At 41.3% G+C, this 16,918-nt stretch overlaps 2 protein-coding genes across 2 annotated transcripts in view; both read left to right on the plus strand.

Annotated features, from left to right (window-relative positions):
• The first annotated feature begins 157 nt into the window (after positions 1 to 157).
• Positions 158 to 10,074, plus strand: LOC116327409 (E3 ubiquitin/ISG15 ligase TRIM25-like). Its single transcript, XM_039601703.1, has 2 exons — positions 158 to 1,891; positions 7,486 to 10,074. Exons 1-2 carry the CDS (start codon positions 242 to 244, stop codon positions 9,259 to 9,261), a joined length of 3,426 nt encoding a protein of 1,141 aa, XP_039457637.1. The 5' UTR covers positions 158 to 241; the 3' UTR covers positions 9,262 to 10,074.
• A 5,404-nt stretch (positions 10,075 to 15,478) lies between these two features.
• The window catches only part of zmynd11 (zinc finger, MYND-type containing 11), a 34,340-nt gene continuing 32,900 nt past the window's right edge, over positions 15,479 to 16,918 (plus strand). Inside the window, 1 exon segment of the mRNA XM_039602653.1 lies at positions 15,479 to 15,609. The gene's annotated coding sequence lies outside the window, so the exon portion shown is untranslated.

A 16,918-nucleotide genomic window follows, 5' to 3' on the forward strand; every position in this document is an offset into this window, starting at 1 on the left:
CCCTTTTAGGGGAACGTAACACCTCCCTATTCTTCTCGCTCTCTAACACTTTATTTCTTCGTGGTCCACATGTTTGCTTGTTCCCTCCCCTTCAGTTCTGCAGTTTGATCAACATGTGGTCTTGTGTAAGAGCTGGCAGACCCCATTTACTGCAGAAAAGTATGTTGCTTACATAACAGCCCAGTGTGGTTTCAGTTATAAGGAAAAGAAACTCAGAAAGTCACTGACAGTGTTGGGTGAAATGGCACAGAAAGGAGTTCAGCTGGACCGAGAAAACTTCTCTTGTTCGATCTGTTTGGATCTACTGAAGGATCCGGTGACTCTTCACTGTGGACACAGCTACTGCATGAACTGTATTAAAAGCTTCTGGGATGAAGAGGAAGAGAAGAAAATCTACAGCTGCCCTCAGTGCAGACAGACTTTCACACCGAGGCCTGTCCTGGTGAAAAACACCATGTTGGCAGATTTAGTGGAGGAGCTGAAGAAGACTGGACTCCAAGCTGCTCCTGCTGATCACTGCTATGCTGGACCTGAAGATGTGGCCTGTGATGTCTGCACTGGCATGAAGCTAAAAGCTGTGAAATCCTGTCTGGTGTGTTTGGTCTCTTACTGTGAGAAACACCTTCAGCCTCATTATGATGTGGCTCCATTAAAGAAACACAAGCTGGTGGAGCCCTCCAAGAAGCTCCAGGAGAACATCTGCTCTCGTCATGATGAGGTGATGAAGATGTTCTGCCGTACTGATCAGAAGAGTATCTGTTATCTCTGCTCTGTGGATGAACATAAAGGCCACGACACAGTCTCAGCTGCAGCAGAAAGGACTGAGAGGCAGAGAGAGCTGGAGGTGAGTCGACAAAACATCCAGCAGAGAATCCAGGACAGAGAGAAAGATGTGAAGCTGCTTCAACAGGAGGTGGAGGCCATCAATCAGTCTGCTGATCAAACAGTGGAGCACAGTGAGAAGATCTTCACTGAGCTGATCCATCTCATCCAGAAAAGAAGCTCTGATGTGAAGCAGCAGATCAGATCCCAGCAGGAAACTGAAGTGAGTCAAGTCAAAGAGCTTGAGGAGAAGCTGGAGCAGGAGATCACTGAGCTGAAGAGGAAAGATGCTGAGCTGAAGCAGCTCTCACACACAGAGGATCACAACCAGTTTCTATGCAACTGCCCTTCACTGTCAGCACTCAGTGAGTCTACAGACTCATCCAGCATCAATATCCGTCCTCTGAAGTTCTTTGAGGATGTGACAGCAGCTGTGTCAGAGGTCAAAGATAAAATACAGGACATTCTGAGAGAGGACTGGACAGAAATCTCACTGACAGTCACTGAAGTGGAGCCAGAGCCAAAGACCAGAGCTGAGTTCTTAAAATATTCACGTGAGATCACACTGGATCCAAAAACAGCACACACATATCTGTTGTTATCAAAGGGGAACAAAAGAGTAACGTTAATGAAACAAGATCAGTTTTATTCTGATCATCCAGACAGATTCACTAAATGTTGGCAGGTCCTGAGTAGAGAGAGTCTGACTGGACGTTGTTACTGGGAGGTGGAGAGGAGAGGGGGAGGAGTTTATGTAGCAGTCGCATACAAGAATATCAGCAGAGAGCAGAGCTGGAAAAAATGTGGATTTGGACGAAATGCCCAATCTTGGGCATTGAATTTTTCCAAAGATGCTTATACATTTTGGTACAACAACAGCCAAACTCCTGTCTCAGGTCCTCGGTGTTCTAGATTAGGAGTGTACCTGGATCACAGTGCAGGTATTTTGTCCTTCTACAGCATCTCTGAAACCATGAGTCACCTCCTCAGGGTCAAGACAACATTCAGTCAGCCAGTCTATGCCGGACTTTGGCTTGAAGGTGATGCAGGAAACTTTTGCGAAATCAGATAGACTGAAGTCATCCATAATGAGATGTGTTTAAATCTACATTTTGTCTTTTATTACAACACAGAGATGGAAAGTCAGTGAAACATTTGACAATTTGGACTTCATAAAATGAAATGAAAATGTAAACTTATCTGTGCTCTAAATGATTGTTTAACATTTGTTTTTATGTATGTTTATGCTGGTGTTTCTCTTCCACTTCACAGGTCTAAAAGTAATCACCAGACCTGCCTTTAACAAATATATTCTGTTTATCATATCTTAAATGTATAATTACATTTGCATCTATCTTTTTGGCAGAAAAATATTTTCTTGTTTTTTAAATTAACAAACAAGTTGTTTCTTCTATGTATGTAATGAATGATGACATAATTAATTTTAACATGTGGACAAATGGATGCTTTTTTAAATGAAAAGTTTTGAGGTACGAACAAACCCTTCATTCCAGGATCTCACTCAGATTTGATAAAGAATATGTGAAATTAGTCTGAGGAGAAAACTGAAGCGGTTTTCCTCCTAAAACACCACAAAGGTCAAAGTTCATTTAGAGTAGAACAACCCAGGACATTCATCAGTCAGAGAGACCTTTTATTTCACTAAAACAGCTTCATTACAGAGAAATAATTCAAGCTGACTCTTTTATTATTTCATTCATTTTCATTACACTTATTGTTTATTTTTACACATACTTGTATACATTTCTTTAACAAAATCATAATAATCACACATTTCTATAGCAGCTCAGTTTGTTCATGTTTTCAATTTAATTTTCAATTCAATTCAATTTTGTTTATACAAACAGTCACCTCAAGGCACTTTATATTGTAAGGTAGACCCTACAATAACACATACAGAGACAAATCCAACAATCATACGACCCCCTATGAGCAAGCACTTTGGCAACAGTGGGAAGGAAAAACTCCCTTTTAACAGGAAGAAACCTCCTGCAGAACCAGGCTCAGGGAGGGGCGGGGCCATCTGCTGCGACCGGTTGGGGTGAGAGAAGGAAGACAGGATAAAGACATGCTGTGGAAGAGAGACAGAGATTAATAACAAGTGTGATTCACTGCAGAGAGGTAGTGAGTGAAGAAGGTGACTGAAGAAGAATACTCATTGCATCATGTTTCAAACACATACGTGTCTATAAGTGTGTCGTAAACCATGGATAAGGCTGCAAGCTGTTCATTGACTTCAGTAAATCACTTTTAACTGCAACTGTGTCTGTTAAATACACCCGAAACAATGTGTTATCTCGTTTTAAGGAAGAATCTTTGAAATTATATTGGTGAACTGTATTTAATAATATTTTAGAAACAGTTGTTTTTGCTATCATGCATTCCACATTTGGTTAGGTTCCAGATTAGAGATCACTGTACACTGGCCAATCAGTTCTCTGGGAAATATTGTCACTGAATAAAATGACTGATAAATAATACAGAGCCTAATGTCTTTGACTCCAGTACTCTCTCTTTGTAGCACAGTCATCAGTACTTCTGCTGTAACAGTTTGTGCTCCATGACAGACTTTGAGTGCTGAGTTTACTGATCTTATCGCACACACTCGTTCAAAATGATGTTGCTCAAACTTATCTGATGCTTAGCCAGCTGCTCCTACAGAGTGGATCACATTTCGTTGAATTTTCTGCTAAACTGTTGCTCTCCTCCTTTAAAATGTACCTCATAATCTCACAGTAGCTCTGAGTGTTTTCCACTTTGTGACAGGAAGCATCTTGGCATTGATTTTTAGTCCAGAATTTGAAATGTGTACTGGCTAGAGGTCAACCATGCAAAGACAGACAGTGCACCAGAGTGATTTGTAAGAGAAGGACAGTAGCAAGAGAGAAAGGGAGGGTTTACACAGTGGTAGGGAGACCTAAAGGTGGCAAAGCTGAAGATGTGACCAGGATGGACAAAATTAGAGATGGAGGAAATAAGGGAGTAAAAGACCAAAGATAAGATTAATGGATGCAGTGAAGGATGACATCCAGCGGGTTGGTGTGACAGAGGAAGATGATATGGTGAGATGGAGGAAAATGATCTGCAACCCCTAAAGAGAGCGGCCAAAAGAAGAAGACGACTGACATTCCACAGAAAGTTGCTCATTTCAGCTCATTTCCCTTGTTGTCTTTCAGTCAGGAAGAGCGACCCAGTTTTACCCAGAGTTATGTCCGCTATGTGCGCTTACATAAAGCCATGTCATGGTGTTGATGAGGTGTTGGATTCCAGCAACACTTGTTGCAAAAATAACAAACTGAATCCCTATGAGAACAGCTGTAGAGCACCTTTACAAGACAACTTGTTTAATGGCTATGGTCAGTTATTATTCATTATTACTATATTTTTTTGAATGACAATACCAATAAGATGGTCGATTTTACTTACGCTTGCGATTAGAGGCCCTATGACAGGGTGTCACTAATTGTGGAGCAGCTGCAGGGTTTATCTGTTTTATCTGTGACAGGCTGTTCTCTTCTTTATCCCCGTCATCTCTGCTTCACCGTCAGCAACTTGGATCTCAAGTTCAAACCAGTCTGACGGCTCAGTGTGGACACGAATGAGCTGGGAGAAAACACAGCAGTGGAAGTCAGTTTTTGAGGAAAGTGGCAACTTTGATGCGAGTCGCCTGACATGCAGTTTACTCATTTTGTTGAATTAAATGTTGCTCCTCTATATTTTCTCCTCTTTGGTGTGAAGAGGAAAAGATGACAGAGATTTTGCAACCTTTCATTTCAAATTTAACATGTAATTCTGAGACAGACGTATGAAGGGAATCTGCTGTAATGGGCAGCCTGCCTTTGCTGCACTTTATTTACCACCTCTATAAGTCTCAGCATGTTTTCCAGAAATTGTTTTCCGTTTTTTGGTTTCAACCTCAAAAAATGGTATTGTCCATGTCGTCTAAGAAGCACCCTCATAACTGTAATTCTAGTAACTTGAAGAACAGCTTTTACTGGACAGGTGGGATCCTCCCAGTCTCAAAATGAGATGGTTGTTGTTAGCAGGTTGGATACCACACATCATAGTCCTCCAGGTAAGATGGTTGTTAGTCTCTTTAAGCCTAGCTTCCTGCTCCACTAAAGTTTCTTGAAAAGTCCAGGACATCAATAAATGTGGCAACCATTAGCTGCTTTGAAGGTTCAAGTAATTGCAGAAGCCATGACCATCTGGTAAAGGATGACAAGAAGACTTTAGGTCCCCCTTAAAATTGTTATTTACATTCTGGCTGAGTGTGGTCCACACAAAAAAAGATAACACACGTGCTCTGCAACATCAATTTCACAAACGACTGCTCTGCTTTGCATTAGTCACTAGGGGGCAACAAAGGGCCACTCCAGCCCTGTCTAAGTACAAAGAAACTTTAATCCAAAGTAATGCTAAATTTTAATAATAACAATAAACTACAACACTTTACTCTGTTATTCTGATACACACACACACACACACACACACACACACACACACACACACACATACATATATATATATATATATATATATATATATATATATATATATATATATATATATATATATATATACATAGATAGAGAGAGAGAGAGAGAGAGAGAGAGAGAGAGAGTGAGCACCTCTGACAGTCTAGAGTCTTTTTCATCAGTGGGTATCGTGATAAACATGGATTTTTAGACGGCACAGTGTTTTCAATGTTGCTTGCAAACAATTTTACAATTTTATTGTTCTGTTGCAATCATATGGAACAGAGCAGCTATTTGTAACAAACATCAGATTTATCAAATTTGCACGTAGATTAAGCCTACATTTGAATGCTGTTTTTAATATTAATTCTTTAGTAGCTCTAAAACCAGAGCTGCAGCTGGAGGAATAAAAACTAAAACCATCTGTCAAACATTAATTTAATACTCGGTTATATTCCATCAGTTTATCTTTGTCCTGATGATAGAGTTGTGATATTGGCAAGTTTATTAAATTACACAATCTGCATTTTTGAGTTCATTAGTACTGACCTCGCTTAAAGCATACAGTGTTTTTAATATTAAATGTCCATGCAACGATATCCCTCCTGCTGCCAGTACTAATCTAATCATGTCCATTTTGGTCATTTCCAATGAAAACCTTTGCGTCTTCATCTGCAACCTCCAGCTCAGCCTCCTGTTTTTTGTCAGCACCACCATCTCCAAACCACACCTCGGGCAGGTCTCACTACTATCACTCTTGGTCTTATTCTTCAGTCATAAATCACCCCCAACGCTCATCTCCAACCACTACACCCTGTGTGCTCTCGCTTCTTCTTCACCTCCCTTGTGCACTGTCTGTTTCTTTTGATGATTGAACCCTAATAAGCGCACTTTACAAACCCTCCCATTACTACTTTTTATGCCTGTTCTCTCCAGAGCATACCTACACCTCTCCAGACCCGCTTCCACATGGTCCCTACAATCACAAAAGATCACAACGTCATCAGCAAACATCATACGGCACAGAGACTCCGTGTGAGGCTTGGCCGAGTTCTGCAGGCAGAAATAAATTGTTCAGAATAATAATAATGGATTGGATTTCATATAGCGCTTTTCAAGGCACCCAAAGCGCTTTACAATGCCACTATTCATTCACACACTGGTGGAGGCAAGCTACTGTTGTAGCCACAGCTGCCCTGGGGCAAACTGACGGAGGCGAGGCTGCCATATCGCGCCATCGGCCCCTCTGGCCAACACCAGTAGGCGGTAGGGTAAAGTGTCTTGCCCAAGGACACAACGACCAGGACAGAGAGCCCAGGGATCGATCCGGCGACCTTCCGGTTGCAGATACGCTTCCCAACCCCCTGAGCCCGGTTGACAGTCCAGCCTTTTTATTATTTCCTTTGCAGTTGTGATCTAATGTGTCATAATGGGCAGCAAACTCAAGGCAAGTATATACAGGCCAGAAACATTGAAAACAACAGATAAAAAACATGATTTAAAATTAATTAACTAAAGAAAAATCTAACTAGAAAAGCTCCACAAAGAAAAGATAACATGTGCAATTTAAAATAATCCTAACTACATAGAAACCACTCGGCACTGGGCAAAACCCCTTTAACAAGGACCCCCGACTCTCCATCACAATCTGGCACACACCGATCCTCGAGAGGAGTTGCAGCCCCTGACGTAATAGCCAGTGGCTTTTTCCACTCCTTGAAATAGCAGATAAATACAATTATGGATTAAATAAATTAAAATTAATTGGTCTTTATTTATTTGTTTTTTTGTTTTATAAAAAATCCTTTTTATATATAGATATTGACGCAACAGCAATTATTTTGTTAACATTCCTGACTATATGAGGCAGAGACTTACAATAGGTGTGACCTTTACTAAAGCACAGCATTAACGTGGGAATATAACAAAAGTAATTTATTACATTAACATTTACATAATTAAAGCATGTAATTACAGCATACCTCTGTGTGTTGTGAATGAATACATCTCAAGCATCTCGAACAACTGATGCATCTAAAAAAAAACTAAAAAAAAACACTCAACCCTGATGATACTTCAGGGTTGGGTGTTTCACCCACGCGGTGCATATTTCCTCATTCCTTCACATTTATGGTTCTTTAAATTTGTGAATGGGTGTAACCAGCTTGTATGTCTGGAAGCTCAGACAAACCTTTCTAACATTGCAGACAGAGACACATGTTGGCTGTGCATGAAACTGAGAGCTGAAATGGCAGAGCTAGAATTTCAGAACGACGAAACAAAATTATGCTGTTCGATTTGTTTGGATATACTAAAGGATCCCACAACTATTCCCTGTGGACACAACTACTGCATGAACTGTATTAAAGCCCACTGGGATGCAGAAGATACAAAGCAAGCTCACAGCTGCCCTCAGTGCAGACAGACTTTCACACCGAGGCCTTTCTTGATGAAAAACACCATGTTAGCTGAGTTGGTAGAAGAGCTGAAGAGGATTAGGCTTCAAGATGCCCCTGATGATGATCACTGCTATGCTGGACCTGAAGATGTGGCCTGTGATTTCTGCACTGGAAGAAAAATGAAAGCCTTCAAGTCCTGTTTATTCTGTCTGGCATCTTACTGTGAGAAGCACCTTCAGCCTCATTATGATGTGGTTCCATTAAAGAAACACAAGCTGGTGGAGCCCTTCAAGAAGCTCCAGGAGAACATCTGCTCTCGTCATGATGAGGTGATGAAGATGTTCTGCCGTACTGATCAGCAGAGTATCTGTTATCTCTGCTCTGTGGATGAACATAAAGGCCACGACACAGTCTCAGCTGCAGCAGAAAGGACTGAGAGGCAGAGAGAGCTGGAGGTGAGTCGACAAAACATCCAGCAGAGAATCCAGGACAGAGAGAAAGATGTGAAGCTGCTTCAACAGGAGGTGGAGGCCATCAATCAGTTTGCTGATCAAACAGTGGAGCACAGTGAGAAGATCTTCACTGAGCTGATCCATCTCATCCAGAAAAGAAGCTCTGATGTGAAGCAGCAGATCAGATCCCAGCAGGAAACTGAAGTGAGTCGAGTCAAAGAGCTTGAGGAGAAGCTGGAGCAGGAGATCACTGAGCTGAAGAGGAAAGATGCTGAGCTGAAGCAGCTCTCACACACAGAGGATCACATCCAGTTTCTACACAACTACCCCTCACTGTCAGCACTCAGTGAGTCTACAGACTCATCCAGCATCAATATCCGTCCTCTGAGCTACCTTGAGGATGTGACAGCAGCTGTGTCAGAGGTCAGAGATAAACTACAGGACATTCTGAGAGAGGAACGGACAAACATCTCACTGACAGTCACTGAAGTGGATGTTTTACTGTCAGATCCACCAGAGCCAAAGACCAGAGCTGAATTCCTAAAATATTCATGTCAAATCACACTGGATCCAAACACAGCACACAAACAGCTGTTATTATCAGAGGGGAACAGAAAAGTAACAGCAGTGAAACAACAACAATCTTATTCTGATCATTCAGACAGATTCGCTATAATGTGGCAGGTCCTGAGTAGAGAGAGTCTGACTGGACGTTGTTACTGGGAGGTGGAGTGGAGAGTGAACGGAGCTTATGTAGCAGTCGCATACAAGAATATCAGCAGAGCAGGGAGTGGGAATGAATGTAGATTTGGACGTAATGAAAAGTCCTGGGCACTAGACTGCTTCAAAAACAGTTATACATTTTGGTACAACAACATCCAAACTCGTGTCTCAGGTCCTCGTTGCTCCAGAGTAGGAGTGTACCTGGATCACAGAGCAGGTATTTTGTCCTTCTACAGCGTCTCTGAAACCATGACTCTCCTCCACAGAGTCCAGACCACATTCACTCAGCCGCTCTGTGCTGGACTTTGGCTTCACTGCTTTGGAAACACTGCTAAGTTTTGTAAACTGAAACAGACATGTTTTTGATACAGGAGCTGCCTTACATCTGTATATTATTATTATTACTTTCTGTCTGTAAATTATCACAATCACTGTTGTAGCATTTCTGCACTGTACTAGATGACTTTTATTTATAAAGTATTTTTCCACAAAAAGGTATAAATGTATGAGCTTGTATTTGTATGTATTTAAGTGGAATTTATTTATTTGATCTTATTTAGTTATTGTTTTTTTGTTTTTTTTTTTCCAATTCATGGGCTGGGACAGAGACAATACAAGACCTTCCTGTATATATATTTGTAAAGAAATGAATTATTTATATGAATATATACTCATTTTGAATTTTATGCCAGCAACAGCTTTAAATCTTCTTTTAAATATAATATTTAAGAGTTTGCTCTTTAAAACTGAGGACAGTATTTGTGTCCAAAGAATATTTTCTCAGGTGGTTTATCAAGTCAGTTACATAACATCTCAGCACCTTGTGTTTGCTTGTTTTTGTTTTTCCCAACAGTGTCAGATGTTTTTGATTGGGTGCCAGGTCTACACTGCAGACAGACCAGTTTGGCAGTGATGATCTTTTTTCTGTGATGTTATACTGTAGATGTACGGGAAGGACGTGGTGCAGCATTGTTTTTGAATGATGATAGCCTTCCTAAAAAAACATGAACATTTCCTTCAGAAATATTTTCCATCAACCGTTAAACTATTTGCACCTGCAGTCTTTAAAGAAGAGGTGAGCTTCGTTATTGTTACTTTTGAAAAACTTAAACACAAAATCTGCATGTTACATGTACCGAGTGAAAATAATCTCATCTCTGCCAATTGTTGTTGTTTTGTTTTTAAATTATACTAAAATAAATGAAATTTAAATAAAAGAAATAATCAGTTTTCTTGAGAGCTGGTAATCCCTTACACACACACACACACACACACACACACACACACACCTGTGTATTCAAACCTTTGCACTCTCTCACACATTTTCTCCACTTTTCAATATCAAAACATAATTACCCTCAAAACCTAATAACAGGTTGTGTCTCCCGTACCAACAAAAACAGCAATCAAGAATTTACTGTTACTGACGATGAGTCTTTTGCATTACCATGGAGGAGTTTTGGCTGATTCCTTATTGCAGAGTTTATTGAATCAGAATCAAAATCATCTTTATTTGGCCAAGTTGTGCACACAAAAAAGGAATTTGACTCTGATTTACTTTACTTTTCTGCATTCAAAAAATGAACCACACCAAAGCATCTCAATCTGATTTAAATCCAGGCTTTGACTCTGCAATTCCACAACCTTTTTATTTCTTTTAGAAAAACTGGAGGGTTTTCAAATATGAACAGGATGTTTAAATTTCTGCCCAAGCATCTCATTTAAGTCCAAACTTTCACTTGGACACTCCAAAGCTTTTATTTTGTAGACTTGTTGATGTGTTTCGGGTCATTGTCCTGCTGCATCGCTCAAGTGTACTTGAGCTTCAGGGCACAAACTGATGGCCGGACATTCTGAATGGTCCTGAAGGAGGAAAGCATCCTTATACCAGTACACCACCACCACTGTGTTTGACTGCTGGTGTTATGTTCTTTCTCTTTGGGGGGTTGGATGATGGGAGTGGATGATACTTTTTCACATAGGACCAGTTTCAAACATAGTGTGAAATGTTTTTCATTGGTTGGCACTGCAGACAGACCAGTTTGGCAGTGATGATCTTTTTTCTGTGATGTTTTACTGTAGATATACTGGAAGGATGTGTTGTGGCATTTTTTTTTTTTATTCTAACCTTCCCAAAAGAACATGAACATTTCCTTCAGAAATATTTTCCATCAACCGTTAAACTATTTGCACCTGCAGTCTTTAAAGAAGAGGTGAGCTTCGTTATTGTTACTTTTGAAAAACTCAGCAACAAACAAAATCTGTTTGTTGCATTTATCAAACCGCTAAAATAATCTCATCTCTACAGGAAACAATGTTGTTTTTTGTTGGTTTTAAATTATACTGGACCAACTCTTTATCCTCTCAAGGAACTTGAGGGTGCATGGGAAATAATCAGTCTTCTACATGTGTTTTGTCCTTGGAGACAGGCACACACACGTGTCCACACACACACACACACACACACACACACACACACACACCTGGCCCATTGCTCAAAACTTTCGACTCTCTATACAACCGTTTCTCCAGTTTTCAATATCAAAACATAATTACCCTCAAACCTAATAACAGGTTGTGTGATGGGCTCCGCCAAAAACAGCCCTCAAACCGTACTGTTACTGGTGATGGACAGTCTTTAGCGCAGCCATGGAGGAATTTCGCCGGTTGGCCTCAGATTCTCATCTCTGCTTTTTATGGATGATGTTTCTGTTGAATCATCAGGTCAAAATCATCTTTATTTGACCAAGTTTCGCAGCACAGTGTGAACAGCGGGAATGAGGATCAGCACCTCCAAATTCTGATGCAAAAATGGTTCTCACCCGGAGCATCTCAATCTTATTTAAGTGCCCACTCCGGGTCGGGATGAACACCTGCCCCAAGTTTGCTGAGTTCACAGTATCTTGGGTGCCATGTCCAACAGTGATGGGAGAAGGGCGCCGGATGATCGACAGTGAAGATTGGTGCTGCGGCTGCAGTGGTGCCAGGACAACCACCTCCAGTCTGAACGTGAGCAAGACCAAGGAGCTGGTGGTGGACTCTCAATTTAGTCAGCACAGAGACTACAAGCCCATTATCATCAATGGAGCTCCAGTGGAGAGAGGTGCAGTCCTTCAAATATCTTGGCCACCGTCCAAATGAGCTCCTCAGACCTGACATGGCCTCTCCCACATTCAGGTCCGATCCAAGAAGGCTCAGAGTAGCGCCTGTGCACCTCCACACGAAAGGAGCCAGTTGAGGTGGTTCTCATCTGACAAGATGCCTCCTGGATCGCCTCTGGGTGAGGTGTTCTGGGCATGTCCCACCGCATCCTCACACAGACCCAGGACACGCGTGGAGAGAACAGCTCTCGGCTGGCCTGGGACCAAAAAGTTCTCCGGATAAGCTGATCCGTGGCTGGGAGAGGGAGGTCTGGGCTTCTCTGTTTGCTGCTCCCCCACTTCAGGACTCGGATAAAGCGGATGAAGATGGATGGATGGATGGATGGATGGATGCATTTATCAGGTCAAAAAAATGTTCATCTCTGCCAAATGTTGTTGTTTTTTGTTAGTTTTAAATTATACTGAAACAAATGGAACTTAAATCAAAAGAAATAATCAGTCTTCTTGAGAGCTTGTAATCCTTACCCACACACACACACACACACACACACACACACACACACACACATACATCTCACACACACACACATACACCTGTGTATTCAAACCTTTGCACCTCCTCACACTCATTTCCTCCACTTTTAAATATCAAAACATAATTACCCTCAAACCCTAATAATAGGTTGATGTCTATTCAACAAAATGTAATCAAGAATTCACTGTTACTGGTGATGAGTCTTTTGCATTCACCATGGAGGAATGTATATTCCTTATTGCAGATATTCTATATAATCAGAATCAAAATCATCTTTATTTGACCAAGTTTGTGCACACAAAACAGGAATTCGATTCCAGTTCACTTTACTATTCTGCATGCAAAAAATGATCCACACCAAAGCATCTCAATCTTATTTAAGTCCAAACTTTCACTTGGACACTCCAAAGCCTTTATTTTGTAGACTTGCTGATGTGTTTCGGATCATTGTCCTGCTGCGCACGTTAAGCACGTGGCTGTTAAGCCCTACCACATGGCTGACTGTTTGTCTCGCTGGTTTCTCCAGTTTATGTCAGCATAGACTACTCCGCCATGGCTGCTGATCAGAGTGGTGACCCAGACATCCTTGTGCTTAAATCTGCGCAGATAGGCCTGGAGGACAGACCAGTGCAGGATGGCGGTCCTCTCCTGTCTGTGACGTTTCCCTTTTCATGGCGTAGCTGCGTTTTTGACTCGATACACGCTCTAACTCATCCAGGGGTCCGAGCTTCTGTTAAACTGGTCAGTTTAAAATTTTGTTTGGACAGGCCTTCTCAAATCTGTGAAGGAATGGGCAGTGGCGTGCGTTCCATGCCAGCGAGGGGGTGGGGGGGGTAAGGGCGTGAAGGTTTTGGTGCTTTCTATGTTCAGTTGTGGAAAGCAGTGATTAAAGTTGGAGTGGAATATTGCGATCTCTCGTGTCGTCCTTTCATACCTCCACAGTCTTTCTGTTGTACTAAAACAAATGAAGTTTAAATAAAAGAAATAATCAGACTTCTTGAGAGCTTTTAATCCCTTACAAACAGACCTGTGTATTCAAACCTGTGTACTCACTCTCACACTTTCTCCACATTTCTGCATCAAAACATACCTGACTCTCTGTGAAACTGGTTGACCCACCCTCGGCAGTTACAACCGCAATTAAGCATTTACGATAACTGGCAATGACTCTTTCTCGTCACTTTGAAAGAATTTTGGCCCACGCAACTTCACAGAATTTTCTAATCTTAGAAACACTGGATGCTTTTCAAACATGAATGGCACGTTTGGGATCGTGGCAAAGCATCTTGATCTGATTTAATCCAAATTTTCACTAGGACGCTCCAAAACTTGAATTTTATTGTTGTTTTAATCGTTTTTCGCTATTCAGAGCTAGACTTGCTGATGTGTTTCAGATCATTGCCCTGCTGCATAACCTACATGCACTTGAGCTTCAGGGCACAAACTGATGGCCGGACATTCTCCTTCAGGATTTTCTGGTAGAGAGCATTCACAGTTCCAACAATGACAGCCATTCAGGTCCTGAAGCTGCAAAGCAGCCCCAGTGAGGCATGCAGGTCTTTAGATGTTGTTCTGGGTTCTTTTGTGACCTCCTGAATGAGTCACTGGTGCAATGTTTGAGTAACTTTAGCAGGCCACCAAATTCTGAAAAAATTCACCACTGTTCCAAATTTCTCTTTTGTGGATTATAATGACTCTTACTGGAGACCTAAAGCCACACCCAAATGGCATTTTTTACCCTTTCCAGACTGATAAATGTCAATGACTTAACTTCTCATCTTTTTTCTAATAGCTTTATTTAACCAGGAAAAAAACATTAAGATTAAAAATGTCATTTACTAGGGTGACCTGGACAAAAACAACACTAAAATACGAAAATATGAAAGATCAGTGATCATTAAAATATACCTAGAAAGAAAAAAGTCCAATAACATATTCACAGAGTAGTCAAATAATTCATCCTTTAAAATATTAAGCATTTGCTTAAAATATTTTTTTTTAAATGTGGTTAAATACAGGGATCAGATTACTTTTCCTCGCAGGGCAAGGTAAGTGCGGATACCCCCCCCCACCCCCAGTAAATGAAATAATAATTTAAAAACTTAATTTGGTATCTTTTCTTATATTAAAATTTGTTTGAAGGTTTGAACATAAGTTGCCTTGTCCTCTAGCTCCCCCAACTGTTTCATTCATCTTGAAATGAAAATTTAAAATAAATGAATGATAATAATAATAGCATATAATGTTTACTTTAACATGCAATTCAGGTCATTATACAGACAAAAAATGTTTATTCAGCCTGACATTAGATAAATGAATTAAATGTCAGCTATTAATTCATTAAAGCGGAAGAATTTGGAATTTGCTTTGAATTATTACCACTTTACAAATTTCAAGCTTTCCTCTTTTATTGTGTTTTTTGTTTGTTTTTCGAGTAGTCCCAGCGCGCTATTTATTTTTTAATATGGCATTTATTTATTTATTTATTTATTTATTTGTCGTGGAAAAAAATCTTGCATTTTATACTGTCAAACTTTTTGATTTTTTTTAATACCTTGAAAAAAATCCTTTAAAGATTCAGAGAGCGTGTCTGACAGGCAGCCTTGAAGGTCAGCTTCCCCAACGCACATCGATTTGACATGGAGATGCCCTGAAACCTCTCGGCTGCTGGCTCCAGTTTAACGGGGTTGCAGTGATTCAGATTCCACCACTAGAGTTCTCCCTGTGGCTTCGCAGCTCCGCTCGGCTCCGTCTGCCCCGTGTTTACCTCTCAGCCAAGCTGGACACAGACCTTCACCAACAGACCCCAGTAGCTCGAAAATTACTGATGTAAGCTGACTCGAGACCAATCCTTAAAGGATTTTCTGCAGCGCTGTGTGCTTGTGACACGGAGGCGGAGGTGAGTTTTATTTTATTTTAATTTTTTTAATCCTGGAGAAAATGGCTCAGGCTCTGTGTGACAACACTGCAGCTAGCTAGCCAGCAACTACAGGCGCTAACGCCGTTAGCTTAGCCGTGGCTTCTTTTCCTGTCCCCGTGATGGAGGATTGTGAACATGGCGCCCTTCAAAATAAACAAGTAGGTAACAAGTTAGCCTAGTTTGTGGCGACCGAGCACAGTATGTGCTGCTACTCCCAGTCTACTGCCGTGATTGTGAATCTCCCCCATGTTTCCTGGCATGTTTTAGCTGCCCCTTAGCTAACGCTAGCTGCGTAATAGTTTACTAGCTTCGCTGATTAAATCAACTCACAGCGATCGCATGGCTGACAATCACCTATTATTGTTATGTGCTTTTCTGGTATTTAGCTTATCTCTCTTTTAGTCTACAATGCAACCGAGCTGGTTTGAGTTAATTGGGGGGAAAGCTGGCTCTTTTTGTCCTGACAAGCTTTGAGTTGGACATTAGCCAGCCTGCTAGTGGCTAAATTGAGCTCCTTCAATTGCAGTGTCCGTGGCCTGCCGCGGCTGTCTTTGTTGCTGACGGTACAAGTTACAAGTGTGTTCTTTAAATTAAATATTATATGTGCGGGTTTTTGTAATCACTGTGTGGTAATGCATTAGTTTTATCCGGGCAACCTCCGCTAGCTTTTATTAGGAGCCGCTTGCTGTTAGCGGGCTAACGGTAAATGGCAGAGTCGTGCTAAAATGTTCAGACAGCGTTGCCCTCTTTAAACCTGAAAGCCCGTCAGAGTGGATTTAATCGGCGTTTTAACCAGTGGGTATGATTGTCTACTTGGCGTAACGTCAGGTGGGGCTGTCAGCGTTTCTAGTGAGGGAACAGTAGCGTGGTGTGTCGTCTTTGTTTACCGCGGGAGCCACGAAACCCACTCAGCCTGGGCTGGCTGTCTGCTAATTGGGCTCCTGGGTCGCACACCTTGCTTAATTGATGTGTGAGCACGCCGGCGTGCAGAGCCGCCCGTCCTGTCATCACGCGGCGTGATCTCTCAGGAGAGGCGCAGGCTGCACGGAGGAAACGAGGGCATCATTGCACAGGTGGCACCCATTCACACCGACTGCGCTTGACACAGAGTAGGGTAGCTCACATTACTCAGTGTCACCTCATTTTGTTTTGCCTTCAGCTATGGTGTGATGCTGGGTTGCTGTTCCCTGTATTTGGATGTGAACGTCAAAATATTTGCACTTTATGTGTTTCACTATCAGAATCCACATAAACCAAAAAACAGTTTTTTTCTCTTTAACATAGAAGAAACTTCACTGTTTAAAAAAAAATATGCCACTTTAAGTGTCAAATTGTTTTTAAGCCAGTGTTACACAAACACAAACTAAGGTGTAAAATCCAGATAGTTTTTTGATTTTATCCGTTTTCCAACACTGCTTTGTTTTATTTTGTGGTTGTTGTTTTTTTAGCAACATTTTGTGCCAGAGG

Source organism: Oreochromis aureus, linkage group 18 (assembly GCF_013358895.1).
Source record: "Oreochromis aureus strain Israel breed Guangdong linkage group 18, ZZ_aureus, whole genome shotgun sequence".
NCBI classification, from domain to species: domain Eukaryota; kingdom Metazoa; phylum Chordata; class Actinopteri; order Cichliformes; family Cichlidae; genus Oreochromis; species Oreochromis aureus.

Bases quoted from the DNA above. Each gene is read 5' to 3' on its own strand.
- LOC116327409 (XM_039601703.1), top strand. From the start codon at position 242: ATGGCACAGAAAGGAGTTCAGCTGGACCGAGAAAACTTCTCTTGTTCG. The intron at 1,892-7,485 runs TAGACTGAAGTC...GGGTGTAACCAG, and splicing joins GAAACTTTTGCGAAATCAGA to CTTGTATGTCTGGAAGCTCA.